Genomic DNA, 12657 nt, shown 5'->3' with positions numbered 1-12657 from the left:
AATGAACCAAGGTTCAACCCAGCAATGACATCGGCCAAACTCCCACTACTCACAAACCCAGATCAGCTTAGCAGATTCACCAATGAGTAAGATTCAAAGTGATCCAGTCAATAAATCAAAATATAAACTTAACAAAAAAGCAGAAATGATGTATTTCTTTTCCAAATTTGGCTCTTTAACTCATATTTCCCATTTTTGTTATTTTAATTCTGGAATTAGAACAAACAAAAACCAAACGTAAAAAATGCAAACCAGCTGCTCAGCCTAAAAAACAACCTTCATCTCAACTTCGTCAAACGGCTGTGGCCCAGGAATAAAACACAGTCTGCTGCATGATACACGATTCACTTTCAAATTTCTGTTTTCAACCTTTGAAATCAAAATAATCTGCCCCATTTCTCTCACACACAGCAGATTTTGTTCACAGCAACACACACACACACAAAAAGAATGATGTTATCACTTACTGAGGACGGTAAACCAGGAGGAACTTTCCGCACTTTTTTTGCGTGCACATCTGAAAGAAAAAGGAAAACAATCAAATCAGGGTTTAACACGCACAAAAGATTTCTCCTGAAAGGTTTGATTTTAGTTGATAACTAAAAAAAAAAGACAAAGAAGAATTCCCCCTGCTGTCCTCATTCACTGCAAATAGACACCAACACAACAAAATCCGACAAAATGAGAGGGAATAAATAAATAAAGGGATAAAAGGACGGGCTTGATGTTTTCCTTTGCTTGGACAAAAGGGAGCAGGGAGGCTTTGACATGTTTATTTTATTTCTCAGGGTTCCTCTGAAGGGAAGCGAGGGAGCAGTCTATTAACAGAAAGGGACTTTGATGGAAAATGAAAGAATATTTAATTTTTTTTGGGGTGGTTGTAGTGACTGTGTGTGTGTGTGTGTGTGTGTGTGTGTGTGTGTTTGTGTGTGTGTGTGTGTGTGTGGAGGGGGGAGTGTGTGTGGAGTCGCTGAGCATTTCCTCTTTGTGTGCCCTCGTTCAAGGCTACCAAAGCTAAAGCCAGGCCACCCAAAAGACTGCCTGCTTTATTATTTGTATAGTCCAATATCACATACAATGTCTCAAAGGGCTTTACCGACCCACAACATCAGGAAAATTCCTGACCCCGCTCAAAGCTCTATAGGAAAACGAGGAAAAACTCCGGGGAAACCTTAATGTATAAGGAAAAAAGGGAAGAAACCTCAATTCCAGGAGAGATTCCCTCTCCACGAACGGCTGGGTGTGCAATGTTAGGAACGTGTGAAGGAACGTGTGAAGGAACAGGTGAAGGAGCAGGTGAGAGGAACAGATGAAGGAACAGGGAGTGTGACAGTGTGTGACTATCAGACAGGTGATCCAATTGTTTTCAGTAACATACATGAAGATAGATTACGTTAAATTCCGAACCCTCTTATCAGAATTGCGTAGTTGTCAAATCGGTAAGGACAATGTGTGATTCTGATAATCAGTTGGACAATGCAGTTTTCTCTGCACGCATATTTAGCATTTGTATTTAAACGGTTGATCAATCAATCAATCATGATCAATATGACATCATAATTTAGCTTTGGTTAAAGCACTTTTCATATTTGGACAGAGGTAAAATTCTGAAGCACCAAAATCAGGTGAGTTGGGTGGCCAAGCTATTCCTGTGTGTGTGTGTGTGTGTGTGTGTGCGCGCGTGTGTGTGAGTGTGTGCGTGTGTGCGTGTGTGCGTTTGTGCATGTGTGTCTCACCCATGTTGTCCATAGGCAGTGTTCTCCTCCGTGGGTTGGCGCTGTAGTGTTGGTAGTACTGACCGGCCGGCTTGGTGGGTGAGGACGCACCGGAACTCCCCAATCCCAACTCACCCCCATGGAGCGGCTGGGAGAGAGACAATGGAAGGAAAAAAACAATAAAGAGAAGACAAAATCCCAGTGATGAGAAATCTTTCTGTGACTCAATCCAACTCATTCCAAAGCACACACACATCGAAAAAACCACAACTTCAATTCACAGCCACACATTCCCAGTTTCCTACAGACAATTTAAATCTGTACTTTGCTTGATTTTGTTATAGAAATAATAAGCGTGATCCTCGAGCCTGTGTCGTCTGACAATAACAAAACAGTGAATGAAAAACATGAAATCAAGGAAACAGCCTGTCAGATTACTACAGTGGTTAACACACAACGTTCCTAGTGTTACAGCATTGAAGACATTGGGAATGTTAACAGTTTCTACATGTTGCCATTTGATACATTGATGCTACGTAAAATAATTTTAAATATTTAGAATGCCGATGACAGCTGGTCTGATAATGTAAATAAGTTAAAACATTTAAAAAAAGAACAATAATGTACAAAAGTGTAAAAATGAGCTACAGACACCCGGAAGTTACTGTGGGATAGAGATCCATGACAACATACAGAGGGTTCAGGGTCAAAGGTCATAGTTACTATAGGACAGAGATCCATCACAACATACAGAGGGTTCAAGGTCAAGGTCACAGGAGAACATATTCCTGACAATTCTTCATCTTCGTTAGAGAGCGAGAGCGAGAGCGCGCGAGAGAGAGAGAGAGAGAGGGAGAGGGAGAGGGAGAGATGTTTGTTTTGATCATCTTTACCTCCATGATCTGTACCCCATACTGCTCAGCGTGGAGAAGTTCACCTAAAACGTGCAAGAGCTGGAAAAACTGACCCACTGCTGCTTTTTCTGTGGGACTCTGCCGCCTGTGTGTGCGTCAGGCTCACAAACTCGCTAGCTCGCACCCTGTCTGGCTAATTAAGTTCAATGATTGGGCATCAACGTGTGGCGTCTGGGCTGATTGCGAAAGAGGAGCAGAGAGGGAACCGCTGACAATAAGAGGGGGAGAAAACTTTTTTTTTTTCAGAGCCGCACAAAAAGTTAGTGAAGAAGAAGAAGAAGCTGCCAAACGTCCCCTCCTCCCCAAAACACATTTCACTCCTACACGGTAACACGGTAGATTTTTTCCCCCCAGTGTTCTCGTTAAGTAATTAATGTGCGGCGTATTTAAAGTAGAGGGTGGAGGAGGGTTTGGGGGCTCATCTGAATTCCGATCACTGCATCCATCCTCTCTGTGGCTCAAAACAAGAGTTAGCTTGGCACTGCAGAGCCAAGAAGGCTTTTCTCATGCTAAACAGGGCCTAAGTAGGCCAATTACAGGGCCAGGCCCGGTCCCCAAGCCGCTCTCGCTTAAAACAAAAGGGCCCTTGTCTTAAATAAAGTCACTCACACACACATGGACTCAGACACAAAGGCACACACAAAATCACATACCAATTCACCCATCCTGTCCCCGTGTATTTCTCTGTGTGTGTGTGTGTGTGTGTGTGTTTCTCGGGGTGGGGTGGCTGCGTGATTGTGGTGTTTTTTCTTTTCATTCTTTTTTCTTTTCGTTCTCAACGATCGAACCAGGCCGGGCCCGTCGCTGGGCAACTACACGAGCTGGAGGAAAGAATACCGTCTGTCTCCGTCTGTCCCTGTCTGTCTCTACATGTCTGTCTTCATGCATTAATGCATTTTTATCCACATATCTTTCTCTCTAAATGTCACTATTTACCTTTTCACATCTTTGCCTCTTCCTGTCTCTTTGTATTCCTCAGATAGATAGATAGATAGATAGATAGATAGATAGATAGATAGATAGATAGATAGATTTATTCTGTCATTTGCTCATTATCTCCCTTATTTCTTCATTCAGATTGCCTCTCTCCAGCTTCCCCACTTTCAACTTCAGCCCCCCTCCTGTTTCTAGCAGAGCTGACTGAGCTTCGGTACCCAGCTGCTCCCAGAGACGATATTAACTAAGATAGATTACCACGGAGAGAGAGGGAGAGAGAGAGAGAGAGAGAGAGAGAGAGAGAGAGAGAGAGAGAGAGAGAGAGAGAGAGAGAGAGAGACTAATGACACACAGAGATACAGACAGACAAGAGAGGAGAGAAGTCACAAAGTGTGTGTGAGAGAAACTATGAGAATAAGAAAGAGTGAGTGAGCGAGAGGTAAATAATGAAAAAAAGAAAAATAGAACAAAGAATGAATAAAGACAAATTTTAGAGGGGAACATAGAACAAATCCAAATTTGGAGATCATATTTGACCATTTCCTTTTTTACCTTGTGTTACTTGTATCAAGGAGAGGAAGGAAAGGAAGGAGGAAGCATGGACGTATGGAAGAAAGGAGGAAAGTGAAAAATAATGAAGTCGGGAGTAAAGGAAGTAAAGAAGGAGGATGGAGAGGAGGAGAGAGCGAGCAAGTAGAAGAGGGGGATGAGGGAGTGAAGGGGAGAGAAGAGAAGACAAGACTATCATACATGTCTCATAAAGGTGATATAACTGTTACACATCCAACGCTCTCTCCTTCTGTTATCTTCACTTGCTCTCTTTTTTCCTCCATTTCTTCCTCTCCTCCTCAACCCTCTATCCTCACATGACTGCAACACTCACATGTCATCAATTTCTCCAGCGCAAATATGATGAGAGAGAGAGAGCGAGAGAGAGAGAGAGAGAGACGGAGAGGGGCAGAGGCAGAGAGAGGGAGAGACAGAAAAAAAGATAGAGACAGGAATAAGTCATTAATTACAAGGAAGTGCTGGCGAGGCAGAGGTGCACCTGTACGCCAGCTTCATTCCAGCTGACGCACACACACACACACACACACACACACACACACACACACACACACACACACACACACACACACACACACTCCTGAGGGACCGAAGGCCTGAAGCAGCTGTTTAAGTGAAACCAGAAACCAGGAAAGATGAAGAATAAAACTTTATCTATACATATAAAATACATGAAACACTTCTATCATATCATATATCACAGCACGCATGTACTGCTGTTTATTCCACCAGGTGTGCAGCAAATACACACATCACACTTTATCAATACAGCAACATTCATACACCTGAGTTAACAAATAGATTTTAAAAAAGGAAATCAATCGATAAATGTTAAATGTAAACACAATTAAAGCCAAAGAAGGGAACACCGCATTCATGGCACTAAATCATCTATGATCACCAGAGACAGAGAGCTGACAGCATTAATGTTACAGTCAAAGCAAACCAATCAGATCACACAATCAACAACCAATCATATTAAGACACTGCTGTCTCTGAAACACTTGCGACTGTGTGTGTGCGTGTGCGTGTGTGTGTTTTTCATATCTATGTTATCTGTCCTTTAAGTTTTTTCCTGCTTTGACATCATTCCAGTACACACACACACACACACACACACACACACTCGCACACACTGATCACACACAGCAGCTCAAACATTTCTCCTTAATTAGCGCTCAACGCTTGGCTTGACAAATAAATAGCGATCATTTAAGAACACTTAGAGAGGAATCAGACAGCACATTACACCTCCGAGTTTATCTGGCAGCTTCTTGAGAGCCATTAGAATGAGATCCAAGAGAGTGAGGGGGGGAGGGAGGAGAGGAGGAGAGGAGGAGGAGGGAGGAAAAAGGAAGCTACGTGAGCAAGTAGCAGAGGAAGAACAGATGAAGAAGAGCGGATGAAAAAGAAAAGAAAAAAGTCAGCGGGGAAAGGATGGAGAGTAGGATAGATGGGGAACAGAAGGATGAAGGTAGGAAAGAAGAAGTGACAGAGACAGTGAGAGAGGGAAGGAGACAACAAAACCGAGACAGGATAAGGAAGAAAGGAAACAGAGCAGACACAAGGAAAGGGAACGAAGGAGGGAGGGAAAGACAGAAAGAAAGAGCAAACAGGGAAGGAAAGACGACAAGGATGGAAGGAAGGGGTAAAGGGGGAGGGAGGAAGACGAAAAGGAATGATAAATGGAGAGACAGATTTAGATTTAGAGAGAACAAGCGAGTTCCTCTGGTGCCATGGAGCCTCAGCTCCAGGTGTCTTCGTGTCACTTCGACTGATTAAAACAATAAACACTTTTAAGTTTGTTTTTGTGCGACTCTTTCTATCATTAGCTCTTTTTTTTTAAGTAATCTAAATGATCCACTGCCATGAATACACACAAGACCCTGTCCTGCTCCAAACTCACAATATTATTATTATTATTATTATTATCATTAGTCATTCTTCCATTAGTACTATTGATGTTGTTGCTGTGCCTTTCTGTGTGTCTCTCTCTCCCTCTCTCTCTTCACTAAACCCAACCGGTCAAGGCAGATGGCCGCCCACCTAGAGCCCGGTTCTACCTGAGGTTTCTTCCAGGTAAAGGGGACTTTTTTCTTGCTGCATTCCGTGTTTTTATATGTATTTGTAGGTATATATAAGATTTATCATTGTCTTTTTTAATGTTCTGTAAATTGACTGACTTTGAAGGGTTTGGGATCGCAGGAAGTATCAGCTTACAGTATGAAGTCATGTGATGGCAGCAGTGAGTTCCAAGAGAAGACACACACACACACACCTGTCTTCAATGAAAGCTGTGCCACATGGATCAGGATATGTTTATTTATGTGTGTGTGTACGTGTGTGCGTGTGTGCGTGCATGTGGCGTGCGTGTGCGAGACATGAAAGTAATTGCAGATATTCAAATGTATCACATGTGGATGCGTGCCTGTGTGTGCTGTGTAGTCTTTTGTGTGTGTTTGTGTGTGAGACAGTTCAGCAGTGCAGTCCTGACAGCCCAGTTCTGTTCTGTATCTGCTACCAGCTGTTCTACTTCACTCACTGTGTGTGTGTGTGTGTGTGTGTGTGCGTGTGTGCGTGTGTGCGAGCGTGTCTGAACTGCATTCTGTTTGATGTTAGACACATCACAAAGGGGAGAGGGTTAACATTACTGTCAGAGGGTGGGGGTGGGGGTGGGGGGTGACAGAGAGAGTAGAGGGAGAGCTTCTCTGATGGATTTTTGACTTGATGTCACCAGTGTGCTAGCTTTAGTGTTGGCGCTGAGATTACTAAACCATGAAAGGGTTTTGGGGTTTTCATGGTAACGCAGGCCGATAGGTATCAACATGTCATGATACAATCTGATCTGTTTACTATACTGCTGACATTCAGAGTCTAGAGTCCATCTGGGCTTTGTGTGTACTAACAAGGTAGACCCAGGAAGTGTTAGCTTCAAGATTAGCACAAAGGGCTGGAAGCCGAGGGAAACTCCAAGCCTATAAAACTACATAAAACACAAAATACACACACACAAACATGTAATCTGAATCATTTACATGTTAGTAAGCAAGTCATGAGTTCATCCCGAGTGAGCTGCTGTTCAGTCAGAGCCCTTAGCACAGGTCCATGCTGTCAGGCTTAAATGTTAACCTCTGCTCCTTTGCTGTTTGGATTATTTTGTTTGTTTCACGGCCTTGCTGACACTCAAAATGTTCAGTAAATTGATTACACACACATTCACGCACAGAGAGACACACACACAGAGACACACACGCACACAGACACACACACGGCTGTCATAGTTGATGTATCAACATGAAATGAAAAACACTCCCCCACACACACAGTTTAAGTGAAGCCAGTACAGTACATATTTGTGTGTCTTTGTGTGCCTGCATGTGTTATATGTGTGTATGTGTGTGTGTGAGTGAGTGAGTGAGTTGGATCGATCGTAAACTAAAATAAAGTGTCAATCTGTGCGGTCGGCAGATGAGACTAAACGATGATGGAGAGTCTCCTGAGAGCAATGAGCAGCTGGATCTGTGTGTGTGTGTGTTCAGACCTGGAGAGCAGCTGTGAGTGGAACATGTGACCACACACAGTGACAGACAGACAGACAGACAAGTTATAGTTGGAATAAATAAATAAATAATCTAAGGAAAAAATACGGTGTGTAACCTGGTGTTAAAATGTTAACTTGTACAGGAAATGATGTCAGACAAGATGAGGTGAGAAGGAACGATACCTGCAGACATCATGTCTGCCACCTTCACACACACTTAACGTGGTGAAATTTCCTCTCTTAGTTGTGTGTGTGTGTGTGTGTGAACCTCCTGAGTTCTGTGTTGTTACAAACAGAAACATCTATTTGTGTCACACATACCAATTAACAGTTAGCGATTATTTAGTTGTTCACTTTTCTGATCATTTGGGAATGAGATTCATCATAAAGGCTAAAGGATTTGGTGTGGCTTCATCTATGTTGCCTATTTATTGTAATAAATAAACCAGATGTGTCTGATTCACACTGTGATTGTATTTTTGTTAGTTGAACAATACAGAAGTGGATAAATATCATGAATATTCATAAACATAATTGACATTTTGAGTTGTAGATATTATGTGCAGTTCAGATGAGGTCGTATTAAATAATTAGAAATTATTTAATTTGACCTATATAGTCTATTAATTAGACTAAAATTAGCTGCAGTTGTTTCTTATTCTTGTTTTCCCTTCCTAACTCCACACCAGGTACTGGGGGCTCATGCCTCCTTTTACAGGTAAATTCAGCTTCTAAGCTCCTCTGAAACCTTCCAAGACATCAAAATGGAGCCTTCAACATGTTTCTGATGTGTGTGTGTGTGTGTGTGTGTGTGTGTGTGTGTAAGTAAAGGGTTAAAGCCTTCTTTTAATGCCACATTCCACCCAAACCCTCCACACGCTCACACTGCTGCCTCAGCTGTAGCTGCCGGCTGATCACTAACCTACTGATCTGAGAAGATAATGGGATGACAGGTATGCTTTGGTGTTTGTGTGTGTGTGTGTGTGTGTGTGTGTGTGGGTATGTGTGTGGCTGACACTGTGGCTTAGTGAGTGACAACGAGAAAAAGAAAAACCCAAGAGTAACACTCAGATGTACGTACATGAAACACGCAGCGATGAGAGTGTTGTTTACTAAGGTTGTGTGCTGCTTACTAAGCACATTTGGTGTGTGAATGAGAGTTTAGAAGGCGGAGTGGAACAGTGGAATCTGTCCATCATGGCGCCTCCTCCACAAGCTTGGAAAATAATCCAAAATCTAAAGTCAGTGATACGGAAATCCAAGTACCAATCAATGATGTAAAAATATACCAACATGTATTACAGAGACGCAATTCAACATCAAAACCATCACTCAAACTCCATGCAACAGGAGGCACCAGAAGGACTACTGAGGAAGTACAAAAATGCATATACATATCTGGTGTGAAAATACAATCTATGGCTACAATAACATTGTGAAATGTCACAAAACTCCTGTTGAGTCAGGCGAATATCTTCTTATGATGTGGTGAAATTGACGGTTTTGTGCCCTGTAACAGTGTATCCAACACCAGGGGTAGCGTGCGACAAAATGCGGCCTGCGATACGCCAGCGGCTTTAATACAGCTTTGCTCATTTGCACCCGCTCATCGGAGGCGGAGAGATTTCACACAGAATTGACCCCCGCTAATTGCGTAACATTTTAGTATAAACAGAATACGGAACTACCAGCAATCACAATATCTCCGCCAATTATTTGTGCAATACCGCCTTAAATACACATGCATAAAGGAGAGAGGCGCACCCTGCCATGACCCCCATAGCTCCAATTTGAGCTCGCAGAATGCATGTTTTCTCAAATTCCATGCTTTCTCCACATAATCGGCAAATGAAAAAATATTGCTTTCACAAATACTCTTTAGAATGTTATACTCTATGATCTATACTTTAACTATAACCCATCAAAAATAATTACATCCTTATATCCTGGGATATGATACATGGGACAGGAAAGAAAGAAAAAAAATGACAAAAGAAACTAAATCTATTTTGCTCTTCAGTGCCCACAAGATAAAATAGAACATTTCTCTGAACTGTATTCACTTTCTAATAGACTAATCTCACATGACCTTTTATTTTTAAACTCTTCTCTAATTTTTGAACTGCTTCTCTAATCAACCCAATATGAACACATTGTTTCAGAGTATTCTTTCCTTCAAGGCCTGCTTTTAAAAATAAATTGTGAACATCCTTTGTCCACGGGCCATACGTTTCCCCTCCCAACGGAGCAGCTTCTTACACAACCTATCTTCATTGAGCCACTGAGCCCAATGTTCCCTTTCCATGTCTCCTCAATGGCTGGTATTGGCATGAAATGGTTCACACCCAGAGACTGTCTGATTGCTTGATATTCTATCTGGTCACAGGGTTTCTTTACTTTATAACCACAGACACCAATATAGGGCACACGCTTGCTTGAAAAGCTTAGTATACCTACGGAAACTAATTTATCTTAACTATCTTGTCTTGTTACTCAACTTAATTTGCACCTCTTATATATAATTTGTTTGGTTTGGACAAATGTGTAGACCTTTCTGTAGTCTGGTTGAAACCGTAGTAATACTGCTAGCCTTACATGGCCTCAGCCTATTTAACAGTTAAGCCAAGTATTGTAACTCATCATCATCAATCATTAAAATCTGCTTGTAGGGTACTCGCCACATTGATGTTCCATGTATAGGTTCTAGAAAGCAGCCAGAGAGAAGTCCGAGCGCATGCCTGCGTGTGTGTGGCATTATACGAGCCATGAGGGTGTTTTCACCGTCTTTATGTGTGTGCAGGTGATTCTCCCAACAGCACAGAGGTCCCACAATTCCCTATAAAACATACATGGAGGCTGTTATGGGTTTCATATAAAGAATGTGTGCTGGAGAAGCAGAAGAGTTCAGGAAGAAGAGCTTGAATCCACAGTAGTGACCTCTGGAGTTTGCAAATGTTGATTGCACCCTAGAGTACCAAGTCGTGGAAAGAACAACATAGTGATGATTTAGAAATTCTTAGAGCTGCACCAGCAGTAAGAATATTGGAGCGATGGAGGGAGAAAATTCTTAAGTGTCCAAACTCGGAGAATCTGAGGATGAGGTTGAGGAAATGTACAAATCTGATCATCGTAGTTTGATATTTCCTTTCTTTAACACCAGACGCTCACCAAAAATCATCAGAATTCAATTTCAGGGGACCAGGAAAATTCAAAAACAAACCCCATTACTGTGCTTAAGCTCCACCCACAACACACACATATATGATAATCATATAGTCCAAGTCTTTTTTTGACAATGTCACATCTCAAGTTTCAAGATTTTAGACTTGAGTCAAAGTCAAATACAATTCATGCGACACAAGTCCACAATCCTGACTATCCGCCAATACACTCCTATCACATTCTTATGCCTCCCAAACGTCACTATTGGCAAGTGAGAACTCTTTTTCACGATGTCTATAGCTAAAAAAGGAAGATATATGAATTATCTGGATAAATGCACAACTCAGATTTGAGTGTCATCACAGCACAGGTTGGTAAAAACCGGATAACACCCTCTGGAGGATGCATCTCATGAGTGTAATGAATAAAGTGAAGTTGGTGTGAATAATCTCTTATAAGAACATCAATACACTGAATGCATCTATTTCTACATCACCACAAAAAGAATCATTTATATATTTGTAATCAAAGCAGAGTCGGTTTACATCTGCAGTGTTTTTTCGTGGTATACTTGCCACCATCAGCCAGCAGATAAGTGCTTTTGGCTGCTGTTTGGAAGCTTTTCGGGGAGCAGGGCTGGGTGGTGCTGGGGGTTGGTGATGTACTTTGGCAAGAGGCCACATTTCCCAGCCCCCACAGCTGTGAGACAATCAGAATAAAACCAGCACTGAGCAGAGAAAGCTCCAACATACTGAGGTTTCAGCACTCATTTCAGCACGTATAAGGGACGTAAAGCAGTGATGGCTGCAAGAACACAATGCTTGTAACCTATAGAGCTATAGGTGGGAAAATACAAGTTTCATGTTAACAGAGATATGAATTCGAGAAAAGCAAGCAAATGGTAAATGTTTTCCTTAAAAATAAAATGTCAACAATTAAAGTTCCATTAAAGTTAAAGTTCCATTTAATCTCAATACCTTAAACTTATTGATTTCGTCAAACAAGATTAAAAAGTGAGTAAAGTAAAGCAGAGAAGAAGCTCCAAAAGCACATTTTCATAAACAATGATTGATGATCAAAACTCACTGACTGACTGATGATTGATTGATTTCTTCTTCCTGCACATATAAACCATATAAAGCCCAAACTAAACGAAATAATCCTCAAACGTCCCAGCTGTTCAGCTCCGATATAGAGCTGTAGAATGAGCTGGAGTGATTGGAAAGCAGCCCCGGCTCATCCTCCTTTCACTATCTGTGTTTTCTTTTCTTTTTTTTTTTATTATAAACACTATTTTCACTAAGAGCTGCAGATGAAGCTCAAGGATTTTGGGCCCAAGCCCGGCCGGTAAATTTATCTGCCGTTTCCAAACAATTTCCATCAGGATCCATTCAGATTGTGTGTATTGAGGATAATTTGACAGCAGCCCAGTGTGATAATGGCTACAGAGGCTGAAATGTTTGATTTAGTTCAGATTTCTGTCCTCCACACTTTGCTGTAGACACCAAACAAAGGCCACAGCTGGATATGAGAGCTTGTTATAAATAAAAGATTAGTAAGTGAGTGAAAGATGGAGAGATGGATGGATGATTCAGAGTGCCATCAGATCCAAAAATAAACCAATGAACTAGTGAATGAGAGACAACAAATGCATCAATTAACAATATGACACATTAATTCGAAGTTAACTTAATGAACAAGAAATAAGAATGAATGGATGAATGAATGGATGGAAGGATGAATGAATGATCGGGTAGGAGGGATGAAGGAAGAATAAATAATCAATACTTTATCCAAAATACAAAAATATGGAATAAATTGA

General features: G+C 41.5%; 1 protein-coding gene across 7 annotated transcripts in view; it reads right to left on the bottom strand.

Annotated features, from left to right (window-relative positions):
* tcf4 (transcription factor 4) overlaps positions 1-12657 on the bottom strand; it is a 146661-nt gene that overhangs the window by 65284 nt on the left and 68720 nt on the right. For all 7 annotated transcript variants that reach the window (XM_076164010.1, XM_076164005.1, XM_076164011.1 and 4 more), the window contains 2 exons: positions 1737-1863; positions 468-517 (listed from right to left, as the gene is read on the bottom strand). In XM_076164010.1, the coding sequence (XP_076020125.1) occupies positions 468-517; positions 1737-1863 (177 nt within the window). The remainder of the gene's footprint in view (positions 1-467; positions 518-1736; positions 1864-12657) is intronic.

The sequence above is a fragment of the Genypterus blacodes genome, unplaced genomic scaffold (assembly GCF_046128005.1).
Source record: "Genypterus blacodes isolate CSIRO-AG114 ecotype Tasmania unplaced genomic scaffold, CSIRO-AGI_Gbla_v1 ptg000133l_1, whole genome shotgun sequence".
Lineage (NCBI taxonomy): Eukaryota > Metazoa > Chordata > Actinopteri > Ophidiiformes > Ophidiidae > Genypterus > Genypterus blacodes.
The sequence above is the reverse complement of the archived record's forward strand: the minus strand, read 5'-3'. Positions and strand labels throughout refer to the sequence as shown.